Genomic DNA, 23,266 nt, shown 5'->3' on the forward strand with positions numbered 1-23,266 from the left:
CATTTAGTGAGAAAATATATAAATACATACCTATAGCATATCTTACCTCTACGTACATGTATTACGACATGTGCTTCTACCTGTGGAAGTAGGTCTACCATGAAGTATTACACGTCGTAATAGCTAGGCGGTCTTGACAAACTGTTGTTTTTTGCGGAGTTGTCTCCCGTCGAGTGGAGCGAGTTAACCGTTGTTTTGCTCGTTCTGCTCGACCGAGGACAACTCCGCAAAAACAACAGTTTGTCAAGACACGCTAACGCAGTAAGTATGTATACTGAGACCAGATACATCTATTTGATATTGACAAGCGCAGACTATGCAGTAGTTTTTTTGTTGTTGAGAGACTCCGAATGAACGTAGTAAGTATAACTTTATGATTACATCTTACTTGCAACGAAACTCGGTTTTAATTATCACGATTCTTGTTATATTAATTATCACGATTGTGTTATACTATAAGGTGAGGTAACCCTACATATGCGTACATTTTCATACTTACATTTTGCCTCTGCGTTTTTCAATGGCAATGTTTCATCGACACTCTTTTTGATAGAGTTAATATGTGCTTGTTTAAAGGCATAGCGCACGCTAATCGACTTCATATATTGCAACCTCGTCCGTATATGGTACATGTACATGTATAATGTATGTGATTTGTTTTATTATTAATTTTGTAAGATTCATCGCTCAAATTACTTTGCTTTTTTATAATAATGTTATGGCCTTTCTGTATTTGTAGTGTTACTTAGCTTTACATGACTGATTGTTTAAGATTGCGAATGTAGAAGATAAATTGTGCAACGACAGCGTGTAGGAAGCGAAGAGAAAAGTGTTTTATTGCCGATATCCATGCATGCATATAATGGTAATTCCACATTGTATATGTACGAATATATATGAATGCCAAATCTCCCTTTTTATCTGAAAGGCAAACTGAGTAAGCGGGCTGCATGTATGAGCATAATTAAGGGAATAACTGTATGAGCAAGTATAATCATAAAATACAATATAATGCAGACCTACATAAACTAACCAAGCCTATAGGTCGAGGCGGTTTGGAGGTCTACAAACCCGGTTGTACGTCATGGGGATGGAGCGATCCGGGGTCTCGGAGGAATTTGATTGATCGCCTGTGGACTGTTAAGCATGGGAGTTATAGGTCTAGCTTGTTGATTGCCAAAGGCATGGTTGTCAGGTAATGGGGTAAGTGAATGTTGGTTACGTCGTATCTCATGCGAACTTGTCTGAATCGCAAACGAATTGTCAGGAAGTTTCTGTCTTACGGTACGTGCCTTACCTAAGTCTCGGATGTAAACATTGTCGTCAGGTTCTATGGGTGGTAGGGGTCATGTATTGTGTCGGCGATCGTAGTTATATTTTATCTGCTGTTTGTAAGTATGTTTACGACCTTTCACTAAGTCATAGTTTGGTATCATCAGGTTTAATGAAGAAGGATCTACAGGTAAATCACAACAGATTCGTTTACACATGAGTAGTTCAGCCGGGCAGTATCCATTTCGAATAGGTGTATTTCGGTATGCGAGTAAAGCTTTGTATGGATCTGTTGACTTCCTTAGAAGATTTTTGACTGTTCTAACAGCACGTTCAGCAGCTCCATTTCCTTGAGGATAATGTGGTGAACTTGTGACACTCTGAAACGAGTAATCTTTGGTGCACGGTCCGAATTCTTGACTAGCGTACTGTGGTCCGTTATCGGAAACATTGATATCCGAAATGCCATGACGGGTGAAGATCAATTTGAGTGATGTTATAGTCGATTTGCTGTCAAGGTTCAATAGTTTGCTTATTTTGACATATCTTGAGAAATAGTATGTTACAATGATGTAATTCGATTGATTCCAATAGAACAAGTCGGTTCCAACTCGTTGCCACGGTCTGTCCAGCAGACTGCTAGGCTTCAAGGGTTCTCGATGTTTGTCTTGGTTTACTTGACATGTATGACATGATTTGACCATCTCTACCATTTCAGCGAATATACCAGGCCACCAAACAAACTGGCCGGCCTGCTCCCTACACTTCTGTATATCTAAATGTCCATCATGTAAGCGTCGAAGTATACTCATGCGTTCCGGCTGAGGTATTAGGATGCGTTTAGCATACAGCAATAAACCATCGATGAGTGTAAGTTGAGACTGAGCATGACAATATGGAATGAGATGTGTGTCAATGTCAGATAAATATGCTGGCCAACCTCGTTGAGTGTACTCAATTACGGATTGGAGAGTTGTGTCCTCTTGTTGCTTGTTCCTATGCTCAATTAGTCGTTGTTCAGTTGCTGGTAGATCCGCTAAGTCAGTCATTGCACTCACATCAACGTCCTTAGCTAGCTCAACATCATCCTGGCTCGGTCTTCCAGAAGGTTGCTGTTACAATAAATCAGCTATGTAGTTTGTTTTGCCTGGGATATGTTCCACTGTAAATGCATATTTCATAGTTCTGAGTCTGTCTCTGAATTCACAGTGTCAGATCATTGACTGCTTTTGAATTGAATATAGGTACCAACGGCTTGTGGTCGGTCTCAATTGTCACCCTTGGATGGCCAAGGATGTACATCTTGAATTTCATGCAAGCCCATGCAATGCCAAGAGCTTCCTTTCCGATTGGTGACCATGTCTTTTCTGTGTCGGTCAAGGATCTAGATTTGGCTGCTACCAAGCGTCGAGTGCCATCATCTTGTATTTGGAACAACACAGCTCCTAAACCTTTGTTGGACAGATCACATGATTATAGTGCACTTTGTTGGACTGTACCAAGCTAAACATGGTGTGGAATTGAGCTCTGCTCTGATACCTATCACAGATTGTTTTTATGTAATGTCCCATGTCCATGGGGAATCCTTTTTAAGCAATGCTCTTAATAGAAAAGTCAATTCAGTTATTCTGGGTGAGAACTTTCTGAGTTGATTGACAGATCTCAGAAATGATTGCAGTTGTGTTTTATTAGTTGGGTCGGGTATTGCGAGTATATCCTGTATATGGACGAAATTTGCCGGAATCTGCACTTTTTGCGGTTTAGAGTCATACATGCGGATCTTAGTCGTTCCAATATGCGACGTACACGAGCATCATGGTAGGTTCTGTTCACAGTGCTGTGCACTAACAAGTCGTCCATGTGACAAACAACACCATCCATTCCGTCGAATATGTCTCGCATGCGACGCTGAAATATGTCACCTACACTGACTAGACCGAAGGGTACTCTGTTATAGCAGTATCTTCCAAAAGGGGTGATAAATGTGAGTATTCATGAATTCTCAGCTAACGGTATTTGATGGTAACCCGAGTTTGCGTCTAGTTTGATTAAAAACTTTGCACCGGATGCTTTAGCTAATGTACTGTCAACTGAGCTGCGCGGGTGCGTGTCACGTCTTACAGCACAGTTCAGGTTAGTTAGATCTGCACATATGCGGATTTGATTTGGGTCATCCTTTGGCACTAGGACTATCCCTGCGCACCAGTCTGTCGGTGTCGTGACCCTAGAAATTACGCCTTTCGACTCCAAATCTTCTAGTTGTTTTTCAACTATGGGTAACCTCGGTTGTGAAACCTCGTAAGGGACATGCAATGCGACTGGTTTGGCGTCGCCTCTGACCTCTATCGTATAACGCTCAGTTAGTTCACTTAGACCTGTAAAAAACTTCAGGATATCTATCCAAATCTCTACAATTAGAATCAGAAATTGATCTACCACATGACACATTTATTACATGATCAGCATCATGATGCACTAAACCTAAGGAAATACATGCAGATCTACTTAAAAGATTGGTAGTTTGATTCTCAACTATATAAATGACCTCATTAGCATGTCTATTGCCAACACCCAATTTAGCGTCTACCTTCCCAACAACGGGTTATGCAAAAGTTACCAGGGCCTATGAGACGGCGGTCTGATTGTGCTAGCTGATTACCATGCCAACCAATTTCACTGCAAACTGAAACATCAGCGCCAGTGTCAAGTTTGAGGGTTCATTTTAATACCTGACCATTGTCTAGTGTAATGTCTAGTGTTGAAGTCCATGGTTTACTGGATTGACTAAGGTTCTTCACCTCTCCCAGGAAGTCGGTTGTATTGTCAATTGTGGTTACCTCTGTCACGTCAGGATTAGCTTTACGGCATGCTATTTTCCAGTAGCCAACAGTCTTACAAAGGTCACACTTAGATTTGATGGCTGGGCAAGACTGCTTACTGTGCTGTGGGCATCTACCACATCTGTGACATTTGGAGATGGTTGTGGGTTTAGACTGATGCTGTTTGGATAAAGCGTCTTTGAGGTTTATATGCTGTGGCTCTAGGCTTGTACGCAGTATTACTGCGGGGTTTGTCTTTAGTGTATTGGCCTCCACTACTAGACTTCACCATGTCTATTGTACTTCCTGTACCATTTGTGCCTGACTTCACTACTGGTTGCGCTTGCTTGGCTGCATCAAAGCGTCTGCACATTGCAACGGCGTTTGCCAATGTCAAGTCTACTTCAGATCATAACTTTTCACTCAAGCGGTCATCATTTACTCCCACAACTAGTCTAACTCGTATTAGTAGTTCTCTCTAAGTTCCATATTCGCAATATTCTGCCTGGCGATATAGTTTATCTATATAAGTATCCATGCCATCTTGGCCTTGCACTAACTTGTTAAATTTGGTGCGTTCTACAATAGTGTTAGTTCGAATGCCAAAGTAGTCATTGAATGCCAGGATAACATTTTTGTGAGTATCTTCCTTAATACCTCGAGCTAAAATAATGTCTTCTGCTTGTTCGCCAAGGGTATATACGAGAGTATTTATTTGTTCGATATCTGGTTGTTCAGCTAAACGGCTGGCATCTCTATACTGCATCCATCTAGCTCTCCAATGCACCGATTGCCTGGATCTGTAAAGTCGAATTTATTTGGTGGGTTTAATCTCGGAGCATGAAAACGTGGAAGTTTGGCTGGTTCACCTTCATCCCCCATCACTAGAAATGTGTGAGGAGGACAATCGCTGCCACCATGTAGTGTTACTTAGCTTTACATGACTGATTGTTTAAGCTGGCGAACGTAGAAGATAAATTGTGCAAAGACACTGTGTAGGAAGCGAAGAGAAAACTATTTTATTGCCAATATCCATGCATGCATATAATGGTAATTCCACATTGTATATGTACGAATATATTCGAATATATATATATAAATGCCACACTATTAAGTGGAAGCTTACTTTGATTTGCCACTTGCTAATATGGCGATGAGTTCTGATTACGAGTTGTCTTAAAGCTCTCATGCACAACGGTATTTGCTTCAAACAGATTTGCAGGTTGCTTGTTGCGGCTGTATATTAAAAAATCCCTACTACAAGCTAAGATTAGACAGATAACTGGATAACATAAAACACATTGAAGTGCAGTGCTGAAATGAGTAACTAACCATACCTGTACACAAAAAGTTAACTTCTCAAAATGTACGTACAATGTAAAAGATGCATATGTGCATATACAGTCTGCAGATGTAAAATAAACCGTTACTGTAGCATTCTTCTTTACATTAGTTCCATTACTGTGTTTCATTTATTCTCTATCCAGAACAGTAGATTGCAGATGCTTATATAGGTAAGCATTGTGTGATAATACTTCATGATGGCCTTATCGGTGGCTTGGGCAGCGCTTCAGTAGTATTGGACACTACTTAGGCCGAGGCTGATTTTGCGAATTCATCACTAGTATAATAATTAAGTAAAACACTTAGCTGTACTGTTGACTATTACTGGTGCATCTTTGGATTATATCTGTTTCAAGTAGTTTAAATGCTTACACAGCGAAAACAAATTTGTGGGGTTGAATCAGATTAAGTAAACTTACAAAAATGTTATTTGGAAACTAATGTAACCATTTGTTTGTGGGACTAATTTAGCAATAGAACTTCTAATCATATATACGACTCGTGTTAACAAGGCAATTACTTCATATACTTCATAGACATTACACAAACACAAACAGTGACTTGGATCACAGTCCTTAAAAGTAGATTAGTAAACGATCTGATCACATGAATTTAATTATAGTTTTACAAATAAAAGAGAAGAATTCATAATGCTAATAATTTTACCTGGTTGTATAATGGTAATGACACCACCCATATGATGCAATGGCACAGATCTATGATCATTTAGCAATGTTTACTGTTGTGACCAAATATATTTTCCTTGGAAATCAAATAAATAAGTTAAAAGCACATTTGACTAAAACCAAATCATCTGTGCCCATTAAATAATATCTAACAAATCAAATCACCTACATGGTGCGCGCAAGTAAACTTTTAAATCTGTAAATAATAATTTTCGGTTATTTGACAAATAATAAAGTATAGAAACATTTGAAAAGTCAAGCAGGTTTTGAAAGTATCATATCTTCACCAACTTGCAACATTTGTAAATAGAGTGCTTTCTAACTCTAGCTTATCGCTTTCTCTACCCTTCTTTACACCCCTGTTTGAGATGTTTTAACGGTTTCAACAAATCGTTGACAACCACCTAATGCCGTTCTTTTTCTGCCACGATTGCTATACATATATAGTGCATCAAAACTTGCATGTCTATATGGAATTTTAGATCACTTGAAAACTTCTCAAAGTTGTTAGGTGACCGCTCTTCATATAAGGCGAAGAATTATGAGCTACAATGGAAAGTTATCAATGGGTCTCACTTATTGCTGCTTTGTGGGCATTCCTGTATTTGTTTGACTCCTACCTGAAGGTAAGGACCGTTCATTTTGGCTCCATGTACTTTATTAATACCACTTAGTCTAACCTATTACTGATTCAGGATTTCCTTTCGCGTTCTGTACTACATAATTTTTACTCCATCTTTGACATGAACTTTTATTGGATTGTTATTACTTTTTACTAAAACACCAATTTGATATATGCATTTAGTTTAATGCAGCGGAGAAATGGCAGATGCTCTATCGTAGAATAGTCACTGACAATGGAGTGAGTGTCCATTTAGCCAGATGTCAGTGGTACACAAAGAAGTTGAACCGTTTGTTTCGTTGGCTCGGAAAGACCAACCCAACTTATCTCGACAAATGGTTCGATGCCGGGATAGTTGCAGCCTTACTATGCTGCTGCTGCTCCATCGTTTTCCTTGTTATGGTGCCTATAAATACCCTCCTCAGAGCTCAGAGCAAGGATGAACAAATCTTAAGGCCTGTGGTAAGTGTATCCGTAATCTATCTATATCTATTTTTCAAAGTATGTCTGTATGTTGTATATCTGTCTGTCATTCCGGCTATAGCTGTTATTAGAATAGCTGTAGCTGGACAACAATGCAGGCAATGGCTAATAGCTTATATGGCTTATAGGCTAATGGCTAATATTTCTCAAAGTATGTCCGTATGTCTGTCTGTCATTCCGGCTATAGCTATTATTAGAATAGCTGTAGCTGGACAACAATTCAGGGAATGGGGCAATGAGGCAATGGCTAATAGCTTGAAAGTTACCGTTGTTTGGCAAAGTTTTAAAACCTTTACAGTTGTTTTTATTTTTCTCTTAATTTATTTCAACTACACAAAGCACTTCTCTCATGGTCTGTAGTTTGAAAGTTAGAATGGGAAATGTTGTTATTTGTTAAATACAAATCAATTTTCTGTCCACAGACTTTTATTACCCGGGCAACGCCGGGTAGCACAGTTAGTGTTTCTATATGCTCAAAAGCGGTTGTGGTTGCGCTTGTACTCTCATTACAAGAGGTGTTAACTAGACCATCACACAAGTGGCTCCAAGAATCCGGGCACCATAGTCGGAACAAATAAATAATAAATGGTAAATGAGGCAGATGAAGTTAGGTCAGTTCAAGATTTGCTTTGTATGTCAAAATATCAAAGTACATGTATAAACATACTCGGTAATCCGTTTAATTCGTGCCACACCTCAAGAATATACTTCATAGTTTTAAAAGAAATACATTATATGGAACTGTATACGACCATGTTAAAAGAAATACATTATATGGAACTGTATACGACCATGTTAAAAGAAATACATTATATGGAACTGTCTACGACCATGTTAAAAGAAATACATTATATGGAACTGTCTACGACCATGTTAAAAGAAATACATTATATGGAACTGTCTACGACCATGTTAAAAGAAATACATTATATGGAACTGTCTATGACCATGTTAAAAGAAATACATCATATGGAACTGTCTACGACCATGTTAAAAGAAATACATTATATGGAACTGTCTATGACCATGTTAAAAGAAATACATTATATGGAACTGTATACGACCATGTTAAAAGAAACACATTATATGGAACTGTCTACGACCATGTTAAAAGAGCCGTTAATGTTGAGTGTTGCTTTACTCTACAGACACACGGTAATGAGAAACATGGACTCAGCGATCCTCAAGTTTGAATGTAGAGCTAGTGGACGACGCATATGTACTCAACTAGATAAAAACTAAACACAATTAGTTTGTATGTACGTTCTATTCGTGCTTACACAACTGTAACATTTCAAAGATTTCCGAATGAATATGTTGAATTTTTTTAAGTTTAGAGTAAAATGTTTGGTAAGTAGAGGAATCTCCGTACGTGCGCGCGCAGTGCATATTTATGAAGTCAGTTTATGGGCGCCTTTTATTTTTGTTTAGAGATCTGTAAACTACATGGTCCTTGGAATATCTGTGTTACTACCTTCAGCATTTGACAGAAGCTACCATTATTTACAGATACCGGGGGTGAACCTACCTCGAAAAGACCTTGGATACTATCTTATAACTCTCTTTCTCAGCGCTGTTCTCCACGAGCTTGGACACGCTGTCGCTGCAGTCAGGTAATACAAGTACCCTTCCTATGATAGCGTGTCCCAGAATTTCTGCTCTCTGGCAGCTAAAATCGTTATTTATGCTTTTGATGTTTTTATTAGTTCAAGTGCGGACTTGTTGCTAAAGTGGTATAGGCCCATAGTTGGTGAGGGGAGACTTGCTAAAACGAATGATGAGGGGCATTAATATAACATCTGTCTGTACTGAACATGTAATAATGTACATTCCTTCATGCTTGTATGCATCGGTAATGAATCAATTCAAATGCTGCTCAGTTGTTAGTCTTTGCAAGGTGATGTTAGTAACCTTCTGATAGACATTGTTATTATAGATAGCCAAACTAATGAGTGATGAAATTTTTTGACATCTACTGACTGTTCAGTGACTTATTTCTAACGGGCTTCTGGATTTTTATCTTATAATTTGTGATCTTACATTTTGCTTAATTAGTTTTTGGAGATTTTTGAGGTGTTCAATACATACCTCAAGTAGCTTGTAAGGTAATGCAATACATACCTCAAGTAGCTTGTAAGTTAATGCAATACATACCTCAAGTAGCTTGTAAGTTAATGCAATACATGCCTCAAGTAACTGGTAAAGTAATGCAATACATGTCTCAAGTAACTTGTAAGGTAATGCAATACATACCTCAAGTAACTTGTAATTTAATGCAATACATACCTCAAGTAACTTGTAAGTTAATGCAATACATACATAAAGTAGCTTGTAAGTTAATGCAATACAGACATCAAGTAACTTGTAAGTTAATGCAATACATGCCTCAAGTAACTTGTAAGGTAATGCAATACATACCTCAAGTAACTTGTAAGGTAATGCAATACATACCTCAAGTAACTTGTAAGTTAATGCAATACATACCTCAAGTAACTTGTAAGGTAATGCAATACATGTCTCAAGTAACTTGTAAGGTAATGCAATACATACCTCAAGTAGCTTGTAAATTAATGCAATACATACCTCAAGTAGCTTGTAAGGTAATGCAATACATGCCTCGTAGGTTTATGAGATGCTTTGCCAGTATTGTTGAACTAGTATGAAATGATAGATTAGTTCACATTTTGCTAATATATTTCAGGGAGTCTGTAAGGGTGCACGGATTTGGCATTTTCCTTTTTGTTGTCTACCCGGGAGCATTTGTTGACATGGATGACCAAACCTTATTTGCTGTCAGCCCTTGGAGGCAGCTCAGAATATTTTGTGGAGGCGTATGGCACAATATTGTCATTGTCATAGTAGGGGTCGCGTGCCTATACACCCTGCCTCTCACCCTTAGCCCATTCTACACTGTGCATGAGGATCTCATACTAGTCAGTCATACAGAAGTAGGTCCATAGGCTACTTATAGGATATACATCCAGTTGCATATTTACAGGCTGATAGAGGACTGAGCATGATGTGCGTCAACGTTATTGACAAATTTAGTAGAAAAAACAACAAATTTGTTAAAAGTGGGGAAAAAGAAACATTAAGTTATGGCGTTGCATAAAGACAACTTAACCATCATTTTTATGAAGTCCATCATGTGAAACTTTGCTTTAATTTCATCTTAGATTTTTAAAGTTGCCAAATAAACAGATACAACTACGCCCATGCGTATTGTCTATTTCTCTCGATTTTCTCTCTCCCCATACTCACACTAGTCAACTACAGTGATCTCATTCATAATGGCAGAATTCAGTGGTGCAGGGAGAGTCAGGCCTGTTTCCTGGAGACATCATCACACAAATGGATGATGTAAGAGTCAGCTCAGTCTCTGAATGGATAAACCATCTAGTCAACTCATTGGACTCGCAAAGCATTACCTCCTACTCTGTTCCTGAGGCTATATTTATGAAGCAGGAGAAACCTATAGTACAGAGCAGTAAGTACTGTACAAGCTTGCGTATACAGTAAACACCTCTACAAAGTAAACCTCCTTTTATATAAACATTCTCGAATAGATTATTTACGTTGTAGGGGTAAGTACATCTATTGTACCTTGTAATGTTGTGACTGAGCACCCTAGCCACAGTCTGTATCGTGACATACTCTAGCTGATATTGAATGAGTTGTTCAACTAGTCTCTGTGTACTCTGTGCTAAATGATCTCATCTGTATTTGCAGGCAAACAGTGTGAGTGTGGGGATGTCAACCACATCTGTTTTCAGGCCAGCCTTAAAGCTGACAAGCCACTTGCTGAGGTGAGTCATTGTAACTCCTACGAGCATTAATGATGTTCGAGTCTCAGTGATTTAAGATTGTCTTCTCTTTAAAAGGAAATGACAAATTCTAATTTAAAGTATGTATTTAAGTGTATCTCTGAACAACTAATACTATACACACTCATTAGCTAACTCTCATGAAAAACAATGGTCATGTGCGTTGGTGAAATGCAGCGTAACCATGTGGTGAAGTACAGTGTAACCATATGGTAAGATGCAGTGTAACCATGTGGTGAAATGTAGTGTAACCATATGGTGAAGTGCAGTGTAACCATATGGTGAGATGCAGTGTAACCATGTGGTGAGATGCAGTGTAACCATGTGGTGAGATGCAGTGTAACCATGTGGTGAGATGCGGTGTAACCATGTGGTGAAATGTGGTGTAATCATATAGTGAAATGCAGTGTAACCATATGGTGAAATTAAACCATGAAACAGTCATCCTCGAAACGACAGAGAGATAGAGAATATTGGGAGTTTACCACAATCATGTAGGAGGAGGCAGGTTGATTATGATTCTTGTATAACATGTCTTGTAGGATGATAGACGATGTATGAATGCGCGGGAGGTAATCACATACAGTCGATGCCCTAAGATGTCGACAGTAAAGTGTGTCACACCTTATATAAGTCATCTCGATAACTCGACGAGACTTGTAGTACTTTATAGGTCTAAAAAGCCTCCTGTACTGTTCTATGGACATCCTGCGGAGCTTCATCAGTCAGGTATGACAACTCCTAGTGTCTAGCCAGACTTATCTAAAAGGTCGACTACATCGATGCATTAATTGGTTGCACGGTGAGGGTATCTACATGTTGCTTTTGCCAAATTCACTGGGTTCTACGCTTTGAATGGATTCGGAGTGGACGTCTGCCGACGAATTCGCACCCTACTGTTTCAACGATTCGAGGTTGCACTTTATTGGTCTTTCCAAGACTAGCGATACGCTTCTCAAAACAGAATTTGTTAAAGTAGAATTGCTTTAGGGTCACGGTTACTTTTCAATTCACACTTCGCACACTTGTTGCACTGGCTCGGCCAGAATATCCAATCAGAATTTTCTTTTTGTTCTCCTCATTGCTGCCCATTGCTCATTACAATACAGCAACAAAATTTACTGCTTGCTCTACATTTATTGCCTCAAATGTCAAATAAATGGCAGCCGCTTTTAGTAAAAATAACTTTTTTTTATGCTAGAAGGGTTAAGCCTAGGAAGAGGTCGGCACCAGTGCAGTGGGAATTTGTAAAATCGGTTGGTTCAGCTACCGATTGTACAGATTGCACTGGTGGGAATCTGTACAATCAGAATCTGTACAATCGGTAACAAATTATGTTATTACCTTATATTAGTAAGGTAGTAAAATAAATAAAAAGGTAATTATCCCATCATTATTGTATGAGCAGCCTATCATAGGCAATAATAGGTAGAATATACCCATGTGATAGTGTGATGAATTGCGCTGAATTTTTTACCTCCAATGGAGAGCTTAGCCAGGTATTATTGATTCGAATCCATCGGCAGTGAGTGTTTCTGTGATATCGAATAGTTGTCTCACTGCAAATGCCCTCGCACAGATTTAGGGAAGAGAAATGGTGTCACATTCATTCAGATTTTACCGTTTCTATGATTTGGAGTGGAAGAAACTCCAAATCCTTTCCAATCATGGAAACCCCAGTAGTTGACTATTTTCTAGTAGTCTATTTGTCGGCTGTGCATTGATTGGCCAATGAAGCAACGCCAATTTCAAAATCTTTTTCTATTGAAATTAGATGGGAAAATGATCATTAAAACATGCTGAATTAAGATGTAGATACATCAGTTAAAACATTAGCTTACGTATCGACTTTTCTTCAATCTAAATGTTAGATAATTTTAATACTTTTTCTGCTGGATGTACTGATGAGTGTAGAGGAATAATGATTCCATGAGCACATCTTCAATTCTGTTCCAAATTTGATTAGAGTCAAGCCTTGATTGACATAATTTGCTCCAAAGCTTACTTCATGTGTTAAAGGCATCAGACGTTAGAGCTAATACTTATATAAGGATACAGCCAAACGTCCACTTAGGATCACCTTTACATAAGAATTATCTGACATACATGTATGTGGTACAATTGGTCCTGGCTTATAAAGTAATCTCCTACACGTGATGTCCGAAATTTGGCGAAACTTTGTTTAAAACCGCATGGAAGGTTAAATGTAAGATTCTATATTAATAAAATAATGATATAAATATGTTATTGTTGCCTCACATTAGATAAATGTTATTGTTGCCTCACATTAGATAAATGCGAATGACAGTGTAGGCTCTGCATTGCACTCGTTCAGAGGTAGAGGTGGTGGTAGGGATATGCATTGCACTCGTTCAGAGGTAGAGGTGGTGGTAGGGATATGCATTGCACTCGTTCAGAGGTAGAGGTGGTGGTAGGGATATGCATTGCACTCGTTCAGAGGTAGAGGTGGTGGTAGGGATATGCATTGCACTCGTTCAGAGGTAGAGGTGGTGGTAGGGATATGCATTGCACTCGTTCAGAGGTAGAGGTGGTGGTAGGGATATGCATTGCACTCGTTCAGAGGTAGAGGTGGTGGTAGGGATATGCATTGCACTCGTTCAGAGGTAGAGGTGGTGGTAGGGACATGCATGGCACTCGTTCAGAGGTAGAGGTGGTGGTAGGGATATGCATTGCACTCGTTCAGAGGTAGAGGTGGTGGTAGGGATATGCATTGCACTCGTTCAGAGGTAGAGGTGGTGGTAGGGATATGCATTGCACTCGTTCAGAGGTAGAGGTGGTGGTAGGGATATGCATTGCACTCGTTCAGAGGTAGAGGTGGTGGTAGGGATATGCATTGCACTCGTTCAGAGGTAGAGGTGGTGGTAGGGATATGCATTGCACTCGTTCAGAGGTAGAGGTGGTGGTAGGGATATGCATTGCACTCGTTCAGAGGTAGAGGCGGTGGTAGGGATATGCATTGCACTCGTTCAGAGGTAGAGGTGGTGGTAGGGACATGCATGGCACTCGTTCAGAGGTAGAGGTGGTGGTAGGGATATGCATTGCACTCGTTCAGAGGTAGAGGTGGTGGTAGGGACATGCATTGCACTCGTTCAGAGGTAGAGGTGGTGGTAGGGATATGCATTGCACTCGTTCAGAGGTAGAGGTGGTGGTAGGGATATGCATTGCACTCGTTCAGAGGTAGAGGTGGTGGTAGGGATATGCATTGCACTCGTTCAGAGGTAGAGGTGGTGGTAGGGATATGCATTGCACTCGTTCAGAGGTAGAGGTGGTGGTAGGGATATGCAGTAAAGGTCACTCTATGTACGCTAGGTAAGGTTTTTAGTAACATAGCCCCTATACTTAGTAGCTTACACTTTTGTAGTATTTGCATATTTTTGGTTTCTTTTGACTTCATACCAAACTCGTAACTTATCTAATGAAACTCCAATGGGTGTGAAAAACTGAACAGCATGTTGGAAATTTCTTCGGACGTTGAGTAAAATATTACATTCTACGTTGGAAAATTTCTACATTATGTCAAAGAGTAATTGATTGAGTGCCTGAGCTAAAGACCGCCTCTCTCCCTAACCTTTAGGCTGTGCTGTAAAAAGCTCCCTTATTTGACCATAATATCAATTGAGATACTGTACCTGACAACGTGTCCTTTACTGAAACAGCTTTGTTTCTGATAGTTATTTTAGGTGAAGTTGCACCAAGAAGTGACTCGACTCCTCTCTGGATTCCTTATTCCCTTGAGAATATATTCAAGTATCCTTTTACAGTGACTGTATTTTGTTAAGTAGTCTATTTGGATTAACGACTGTATATAAGATGCGGTCAACAGGGCGACATCTTTGAGGTTTTTACTTGTTTGTACTATGCAATGATTGAGAAATGCATTTGCAACATTAACTATAGCGACAACTACCATAAGCTTCTCGTCCATTCAATGGCATATTTGTGATGAACATTTATCTATTGGCAAGGTGTTTAACACTGCAGTGATAGTGAAAGAAATAAATACAATTATCCTGCCCAATCTGATCTGATTTTGTTGGACTAAGTAAATTCAGAGGAATGAAATTTTCATTCATAAGTGAATTGAATAATTTCTTCTCTTGAATGAATCTCTGCTTGTTCACGGCTGCTTCATTTTCTCTACACACTTGGCCAGTTCATCCATTTAAGCCTGCCTTGAATTTTAAGGTTTACGCTACATTTCATCACCAAGATAGCACAATTGTAAAGCTTTTTTTCTCTCATAAGTGTCTAGTGAAATGTTAAGTTAACAGCCTGATGCCTGGAATTTCACCCTGAACACATACTTTAAAATCTCTGGATGTCCATTATGTTTTCTTTAAATTAGACAAGCATTGCCCGTGTGGCAAGTACAACTTCTATTTCTGATTTGTATTCTTCTATTACACTAATTGTTAAACGAATACAATGAAATAACCAAAACAAAGATCTAATCTATCACCATTTCCTACTCGAATAAACTGAATCCTTGTTTAGTAGATAGATGTACTATATTTCCTTTCTACTTTCAGCTGCCTGTACATTTTGAAATCGTATTTAGCAAAATACGTTGCTAGCCTAACATCCCTAAATGTTGGCGACAGAAAAATTCTTAAAACCTTGTCAGTGAAAGGAATATGAAAATTTTTGGACAGATTATTTACTTAGATGTGCTGCCATGGACAAACAAATCCAAATATCCAGATAGCTTGGCAAATCACACTGTCACTCGCACCCATCGAGTTGCAAGTGAACTTTACTTAGTGCCTGTGCTGCACACTAATAAGATGCTTTCAGTAAACATGGTTGGTTGGCCGATGATTTTCAGCCTTAGCAAGGTAGTCATTCCTTTGAATAAAGAATGTCATTAAAACCATGGCTACAACATAGAATTCTTCCAAATTTTCAGCAACATTAAAGCAAGACTGGATGATTTCATTACCTTATCTGATACGACTTGCTGACTATGAACACACAATAGAGCAACTCGCATGTCATCTGCTCTAAGAATGTTACAACTATGTATGCTTATGTTCTTTAACATTAACCTTCAGATGTTTCGTCTCCCTCTCAGGTGCCCTGGCTATACTAAATATTATACCGTGCTACGCACTAGATGGTCAACATATAGCACGGGCTCTTGTTTCCCTCATACTATCTCGATGGAGTAAAGAAAGCAAGGAACTTGTTCTAACCCTGATGGTGCTTTGTGGGACAATTCTTTTGTGCGGCAATCTGCTCTTGGCAATGTATGGACTCCTCTTCTGATAACAGTTCATTATGCCATATAAATTTTTGGAAAATGAGGTCGTGTATTTGGTAACTAAGATTTATGTACATTGGTTTAAAATAGGTATTAGACACCACTTATGAAAAAATTGTACATTAAAACGTAATAAAATGTGAGAAGACAAATCCTAAAATACTTTGTTTTATTTGATCGAGGTTAAAAAAGAGTCGTCAGGCTCTTAATGATGACTAGAAATAGGAGAAGCAATGGTGATATTAGTTAGTGGAGGGCTCTGAGCAGCAGAGACAGTTGTCTAGCCAGGTTTCTACAACTACCAGATTTTGCATTTTATTTTAGGGTTGTAAGGACTCCCTGGCGCGCATTTGAAAGCCTCACTGAAGGCTGCGTTGTTAGAGAAGGTTCCTTGTACTCGGTATTTGCTTGGGCTGTGTAGGTTGTAGGCGAGGCTTGTCTGATCAATTTCTGGTGTAGACTTTGAGCACCACATCTGTCAATTATTAAATTAAAAACTAGTTTCTAGGTTATTCTATACGATGACTTTCTAAGTAAACCACATGAAACCAGCTATATGACCAGTCATAATGCATTGTGCAAGCTAATAACTAAACATGGAGGATGGTAAAGACTGCGCAAGCTACTATTATGGTTTGCTCATTTTGTTTCACTAATTAATTAATGCCACAGTCAAGACTCCACTTGCACGCAACACAAGATACGGAATGTTCCAATAGCTCAAGTCAACTACGAGCGTGTTCAACTATTTGCTCAAGTGATTTTCAGCGTGTGTTAACAATAGTAACTATTGTTAACATTGTTACCACATTACTTTGTGGTGTGAAAGGTTTTCGAAAAACTTTGTACCAAATAACTAATACTTGCCATCACAAATAACAGTAGAGGACATGAAGTAAACCTCCGTTTACATAAATTCCACTAAAGAGAATTTGTTAAGTTTCGCTTTTATGACATATTTGCAAGTCTGCAAGTTCAATTCGATTTGAATAACGAGAGTTCAGTAGTTCGCTCCTTCGCCACATTTGAGAAAAATGACGTTTAGGAGTACATGTATTTACTTTTATTTTAGGAATTTACAATATTTCCTCTTTACAGCATAGACCTTGCCATGGAGAGGAGTTAAAAATAGATTATGGTGTGCGCTCCGCTTAACTTGAAAATTGCTCTAATCATGGACTTTAATCTAAGTGAAAATAAAGTGAAAGGAAAAGTACAAACCAATAATACTACAGTTACTGTACTTTCAGTAAATTAAAAAATTTCATTTAGTTTTTTCATTTTGAAGAGCGAAAAGGATGGGTTTAGGAATATCTCGGAGAGCATTTAGCCGTTTATATGCATTTTCAACTTCGTATGATGTTAAATTCCCATAACGTAAACGTTATTGGTACAAACCATTTACATTGTGGGAGCATCTACTGCATATCTTTAATGTCATTAGGGGTACATTTTCGTTCCACCAGATCATTCAGATACGTTTTGCTAAAAATTTTATCTATTGCGTGCTGCTGCTTTATTTTAGTGCATTTTAATTTTATAGCTCGAAAGTCAGCCTGGTTTAATATTGGTTGAATTTTACTTAGTTTTTAGTAGGTTTTTAAAAAAAAAAAAAAAATTAAATACAACACCTTTTGTTTCTAGCTGTACTAAGATATAAGAACAGTCCAATTGATCAATTTGTCACCAGATGGGAGTGTACAGAATGTTGCATAGTCAGAGTTACTGCTTAATTGTTTGTATTAAAACATACCATCACAAGAAGGATAAATCGAGCACTGCAAGTCTATACAGTCATACCTTGACTTAATGCATTTTGGGACTGCGTGCGTATGTCAATTCACTCGGGTCTCAAGACACTTTCTATATGAAATAACTACAGTACATAAAAGTTAATCCGTTACCATACTAAGATGAAAAAACACATACAATATGATGTTGCAGTGGAAAAATAATTCAGTCAGTACCTACGCAGTCAAAGTGACAAATACTTCGTTGTTAACATCTGCAATAAAATGTAACATTATTGCGAACGACTACTGCTAGTTTTTACTTTCGAGACAGACATAATGGCTAACGGCGGCCTGAGAGAGACTTAACAGCGATGCGTTCGGTACACTAAACATTTGTGACGCTACATAGTAGAAATTTCAAATTTAACTTGAATGAATTTAGCTTACTAAACACACACTTGAAGTCAATTATTTATCTTTTACAAAACTTACATTAATTTGGTCGTTTCAATTTTTCAATTATCCGTTTCCGGTTTGGCGCATTTGCTTCGCATTCGCTACAACTTGAGGAGAAAGGCTCAGCGATGCTGCTCCCGAAAATGGCCTCGCGCATTTTTGGCCATATAGTGTCCATCAATAAATGGATCATATGCTCGTATTTCAAGGAAAAAACTTGCTCAAAATTCTGCTCGTTTCTCCATTTTTTACGTTGGGGCATTCGCGTGTTGAGGTATAATTCGAGGTATAACTGATGGGTTTAGGCATATATTTAAGCATAGAGTTCTTAACGTAAAAATGTTCAATTTTTAGTTACATACCTCCGTTACATATTGCCAAAATAATTCCTGCTAAAACAAGTAAACTCAACAAAACTCCTGCGCATAAAGTCTCACCTGAGCAAAAGAGAGAAAGAACAGCTGATCGTCATTCAACCCCAAGCCTGGAAGAGTCATCGGTTTTTCTCCACTGTCCTCAATTTTTTGTAAGTAGGCTTTGTATGCTACGGGCACACCGCCATTATCAGCTATGTTCTCTCCAAGGTTCAATAGACCATCGAGCTGGAAAGAAAAGATGCGCGTGAACAGGGCTAAAATGGAACAGGTATACATTGCGAAATTATCTGCGTATGCAATGGTTGTTAGATAGCCTGGCTAGACTATTAGGGGAGGAAATTCATGGGATAAAACTTAAAATGAGCATTCAGGAAAGCCTCTGGAATGGATTATCCATTGACCTGTAAACTTCCTTGTCCCTGTTCATAGATGTGATATTGGCTAGACAGGGATCAATTCATTTACATCTATCACTTTCAATGGGTTCCGATTTGAGACCATTTAGAATGTTGAAATCATGGAGCTAGTGTGAAGTTAGGCTTCATTTATGGTTAAGTGAAGTTTGAGATGAGACGAGAGCCTCGAGTTTCATAAAATTACAAGATCTCGAGAAACTTGAGACTTTGGATGGTCATAGATTTTTTACAGGCACAATCAGGAAAATGCAACAAGCTAAAAACGTCACGGACCATCAGGCAACGCTGGTAATTGTAAAATCTAACTTGATAGATGTCCAAATGGCACAAAATAGGTAAAACATAGGCAAAAAAATCACAGGACATTTGAGAAGTTGTCGAAATTTGACATCTTGTAGCATGAATTTTATCTTTGTCCTTTTCCAACATTTTCTTGCATAATTGGCTAACCAAAGACTAACACTAAAATTAGCATTAATAAGTATACTAAGCAAAATACTTGAGTCTCGATCTTAAAAACAAGTCAAAACCTTGGTCTCGTCTTGGTCTCAGAGAATTTTGAAATTCAAGTTCGGTGTCGAGACATCTCGAATGTCTCACCTCATTGCAAACCCTAGTTGAGAGTATGTACTAATCTACTGTATATATAAATGTTAGTGTTTGTCTTTTTGTTAAACCTTGTGTTCAGATATAGCACTTGAAATCTAACAATAAAAAATCCTATATCTAGAGCCAGGGAACTTCATGGAATACAATGGATTCTTTGGGCAAGTCATAGACCTATTAACTATACTGTATTATACAGTATAGTATAGTTAATAGGTCTATGTAGTCAAGTAGTCATTATATTGGTTAAGATACTAGCGCTTAATATATTTGTTTAGGGTTAGTAACTAGCACTGTTGACAGCTACAGTAATGATTATTCGGCTGGGCCAAAACGCTGGTTTTGTTTTAGTTGAGATCTAGCTATCCAGGTAAGTTATTAGGTAATTATTCTGTTACCTTATTACCTGTTACCTTATTAGGTAATTATTCCGTTACCTTATTACCTGTTACCTTATTAGGTAATTATTCTGTTACCTTGGCATTCGTGCAACGCCAAGCATTCGGCTAGTATGAACATATCTACTAGCAATATAGTTCTTAATACTAGTAATGTTTGCAAACCTGGGCAAATTTTCCATAACAAGCCAGTTGCTTACAGCCATTTCGTCATAACTGCGACAACTTTAAATGCTTCCAAAATACATATGGCGGAGTCCCGCTCAGATGTACCATCAAACTAGTACATGTAATTATTGATCATACCTGAGTACCAGCCACGTCGTACTTGGAATACTGGTAGACAAAACAATCCCTACGAACATCGAACGAAGCTTGAGAATAATTTGTCCACCAGTTGACGAGGTTTCCATTGGCATCGTATCGGGACCCCTTGTCATCAAATCCGTGGGTGATCTCATGACCTATCACTGAGCCCATTCCTCCGTAGTTCCACGCACTGAAACATGTCATCAGAACTTGTCAAGTATGTAACACAATAGGGTATATACATGTACGCATCAACTGGTTACTAAATTAGTGGGGGCTTGACTAGTAAATTTTGTGGCAACCATACAATCTATCGTTTATGTGTAGCAAACCATCTAGGTGTCGCTTGTGCAATTAGCAAGTGCTTGCCACTGTTTAATGTGCCAGAGACACGGCTAGTGCTCCATTTTAAAACATTGAAGCCCTGGCCTGCATTAATTCAGGGAATGGTTTCCCACTTATTATTACCAATAGCCTACCATCAACCATGTTCAAACATGATGACTTATAGCAGTATCTTCACTCAATAAAGGCTTTCGTGTATTTATGGGTGGCATAAATATTACCATGCTGAACAAAACTGGGACTAGCGATGAGTATCCTTGCTTGACAGTTTAATTAATATACCAACTCGAATTTAGTCCAGCATAGATGTGTAAACTAAACTCTAAAGCTGGTAAACTGGTGTACAAGCTCTATGTGTAAACTGGTGCTAGTAGACAGCAGGCAGCAGACAGCTGGCAGGTGCAATCAGCAAGGTTACTGACTGCACCTGCCAAGAACTCACCCAGGGATGTTAACTCAGGTGCAAGGTATGTGTAGCGCATACCTGAGATGTTGCAACACGGCAGAATACTATTTTGAACAAACTAATAATCAGTATGAAATAGTAAAGATCAGACAACTCCTTGTATTATCAGTTAAATAGCTGTTTATTAATCTTAGGCAATTTACATAACCCATATATTGTACACATGTTTTACGATGGAACTGAAAGGAGGACACCAAGCAAAACACCAGAAATACTTACAGAGGAAGGTTAGCATCGTAGAACGGTCTTTGCAAAATCCCAGCGGGAAGAACCACTTTGTTGTATACTGGATGATAGTAAGCATTCACTTCCGCTGCCGACATCTCCCACCTGAAAAGCAGGTATTGTTGTGCCACTAGTAGGAAATGGCTAGTGGAACATATTGTTGAATTTAGCTCACGGGCTTAAGTTGTCTGCTCATGCTGAGAAACTAGGACGTGTGACATGATGGATGCGAATGAACAACTGTTTTTTAATAGCATTAAGCAGAACGTCTACGCTTGTTTTTATGGAATTAATTTTCACAGAATAAATTTGGCTGACGTGCACTCATGATTTTTCCTAAAAAAGCTAGAGTTTCTGTTTAGAACTTCAATCTAAAATCCTTTGAAACCAGCAAAAAATCCTGCAGAAGAATCAATGCATTCGAAGTATGGGCGCCATGTTTCATATCTTTGCAAAACGGCTGCCAAATAAAAATGCCATCATTTTTGCAATCTGACCAAAAGGCAATCCCTATTCTCTACTATAGACATTTAGTTGTGAGAAATATTCGACTCAATGTTGAAGAAACGTTGTGGTTTACAGTTAGAAAAAAAACATTTCTTCAACATTGAGTCGACCATTTAAACCAGTCTAAGCCGGAAAGTAAAAAGATTAAGAGCATCCGATTTTATGTCGAGAACTTGGTTCACTTTGCAAACACAATTTATATTTACTGTGACAAATTTTCAGACATACGTATTGATTCTATAATCCTTGATCAATGTTTTTACATAAGGTACTGAGAAGAGCCGGTAAGACGACTTATTGTCAGAATGAACAAGATAGGCAAACCGTTTAAACGACTTTCTGTTGTGAAAGACTTAGCATGGGTAGTGTATCAACTTGAGTCAGCTTGCAGATGGAAAGTTTCAAGGAGCAAGAGAAGATAATGACCAAACTCACTCGGTTGGATCTGGGGGCATGTCAAGATGAGCTGCAGTGGTCACTCTGACCCAGCGACGATGCCGCATGAGTGAATCAAAGTAGGTGTCGCCTACTTCAAACTTTTCATAGTATTCATCGACTTGTTTTGCTGTTGTTATATAATCTGGATAACCAATCCTGATGTCTATGAAACAATAGAAACATGTGCATAACCAGACAGTTGCAACTCCATACAGTAAAAGGCTGCGCATACAATGTCCAAAGCACTTGTGTGATGCCATTTACCTTACGTGAATGTTCGCACACGAGTGCAAATTCAGTGCTCAATAAACACTTGTTAAGATTTTTTGTTGTTCAGTGACAAACAAGGCTACAGTATAAAGCAGTGTTGGATATAAGAGTTTTGCATCTTTCATTCAGCTGCAGCTTTCTTTATATGTCAGTCTGTTTTGGGCTTACCTCGCATGCCCGGCACTAAACGGATGCAATGACATCTGTTTATGCATGCCACATGAAACCAAATTACTAGGCATGGCTTGATCAACTATAACACAATCGACCTTCATTAAAACAGACCCATTAGTGTTGATATCAAATAAAAAATACAGGTTTGGGCATATCCGCTTCAATCAAAGTGCAGTTACATTCAAACAAATGATAATTAATCAGTTTATGATTCT

The 23,266-nt window shown here is 38.5% G+C and overlaps 2 protein-coding genes across 4 annotated transcripts in view; one reads left to right on the top strand and one right to left on the bottom strand.

The window, feature by feature from the left end:
• The first annotated feature begins 307 nt into the window (after nucleotides 1-307).
• On the top strand, nucleotides 308-16,367 carry LOC137401131 (membrane-bound transcription factor site-2 protease-like). Of its 2 annotated transcripts, none has more exons than XM_068087499.1 (10): nucleotides 308-359; nucleotides 6,604-6,747; nucleotides 6,927-7,205; nucleotides 8,736-8,839; nucleotides 9,928-10,174; nucleotides 10,524-10,713; nucleotides 10,956-11,032; nucleotides 11,593-11,779; nucleotides 14,743-14,818; nucleotides 16,123-16,367. In XM_068087499.1, the coding sequence occupies exons 2-10, from the start codon at nucleotides 6,673-6,675 to the stop codon at nucleotides 16,334-16,336; spliced, it is 1,449 nt and encodes a 482-aa protein (XP_067943600.1). In that variant the 5' UTR covers nucleotides 308-359; nucleotides 6,604-6,672; the 3' UTR covers nucleotides 16,337-16,367. The 2 variants fall into 2 exon arrangements, with proteins under 2 accessions (XP_067943600.1, XP_067943601.1); XM_068087500.1 differs by having other exon boundaries at nucleotides 14,752-14,818.
• An 8-nt stretch (nucleotides 16,368-16,375) lies between these two features.
• LOC137401130 (endothelin-converting enzyme 1-like) overlaps nucleotides 16,376-23,266 on the bottom strand; it is a 38,473-nt gene continuing 31,582 nt past the window's right edge. For both annotated transcript variants that reach the window (XM_068087497.1, XM_068087496.1), the window contains 5 exons: nucleotides 22,605-22,770; nucleotides 21,657-21,767; nucleotides 20,624-20,816; nucleotides 18,958-19,122; nucleotides 16,376-16,806 (listed from right to left, as the gene is read on the bottom strand). In XM_068087497.1, coding sequence (XP_067943598.1) covers nucleotides 16,630-16,806; nucleotides 18,958-19,122; nucleotides 20,624-20,816; nucleotides 21,657-21,767; nucleotides 22,605-22,770 — 812 coding nt within the window. In that variant the 3' untranslated portion in view covers nucleotides 16,376-16,629. The remainder of the gene's footprint in view (nucleotides 16,807-18,957; nucleotides 19,123-20,623; nucleotides 20,817-21,656; nucleotides 21,768-22,604; nucleotides 22,771-23,266) is intronic.

The sequence above is a fragment of the Watersipora subatra genome, chromosome 7, assembly GCF_963576615.1.
Source record: "Watersipora subatra chromosome 7, tzWatSuba1.1, whole genome shotgun sequence".
NCBI classification, from domain to species: domain Eukaryota; kingdom Metazoa; phylum Bryozoa; class Gymnolaemata; order Cheilostomatida; family Watersiporidae; genus Watersipora; species Watersipora subatra.

Bases quoted from the DNA above. Each gene is read 5' to 3' on its own strand.
- LOC137401131 (XM_068087499.1), top strand. From the start codon at position 6,673: ATGGAAAGTTATCAATGGGTCTCACTTATTGCTGCTTTGTGGGCATTC. The intron at 6,748-6,926 runs GTAAGGACCGTT...ATATGCATTTAG, and splicing joins TGTTTGACTCCTACCTGAAG to TTTAATGCAGCGGAGAAATG. The intron at 8,840-9,927 runs GTAATACAAGTA...AATATATTTCAG, and splicing joins CACGCTGTCGCTGCAGTCAG to GGAGTCTGTAAGGGTGCACG.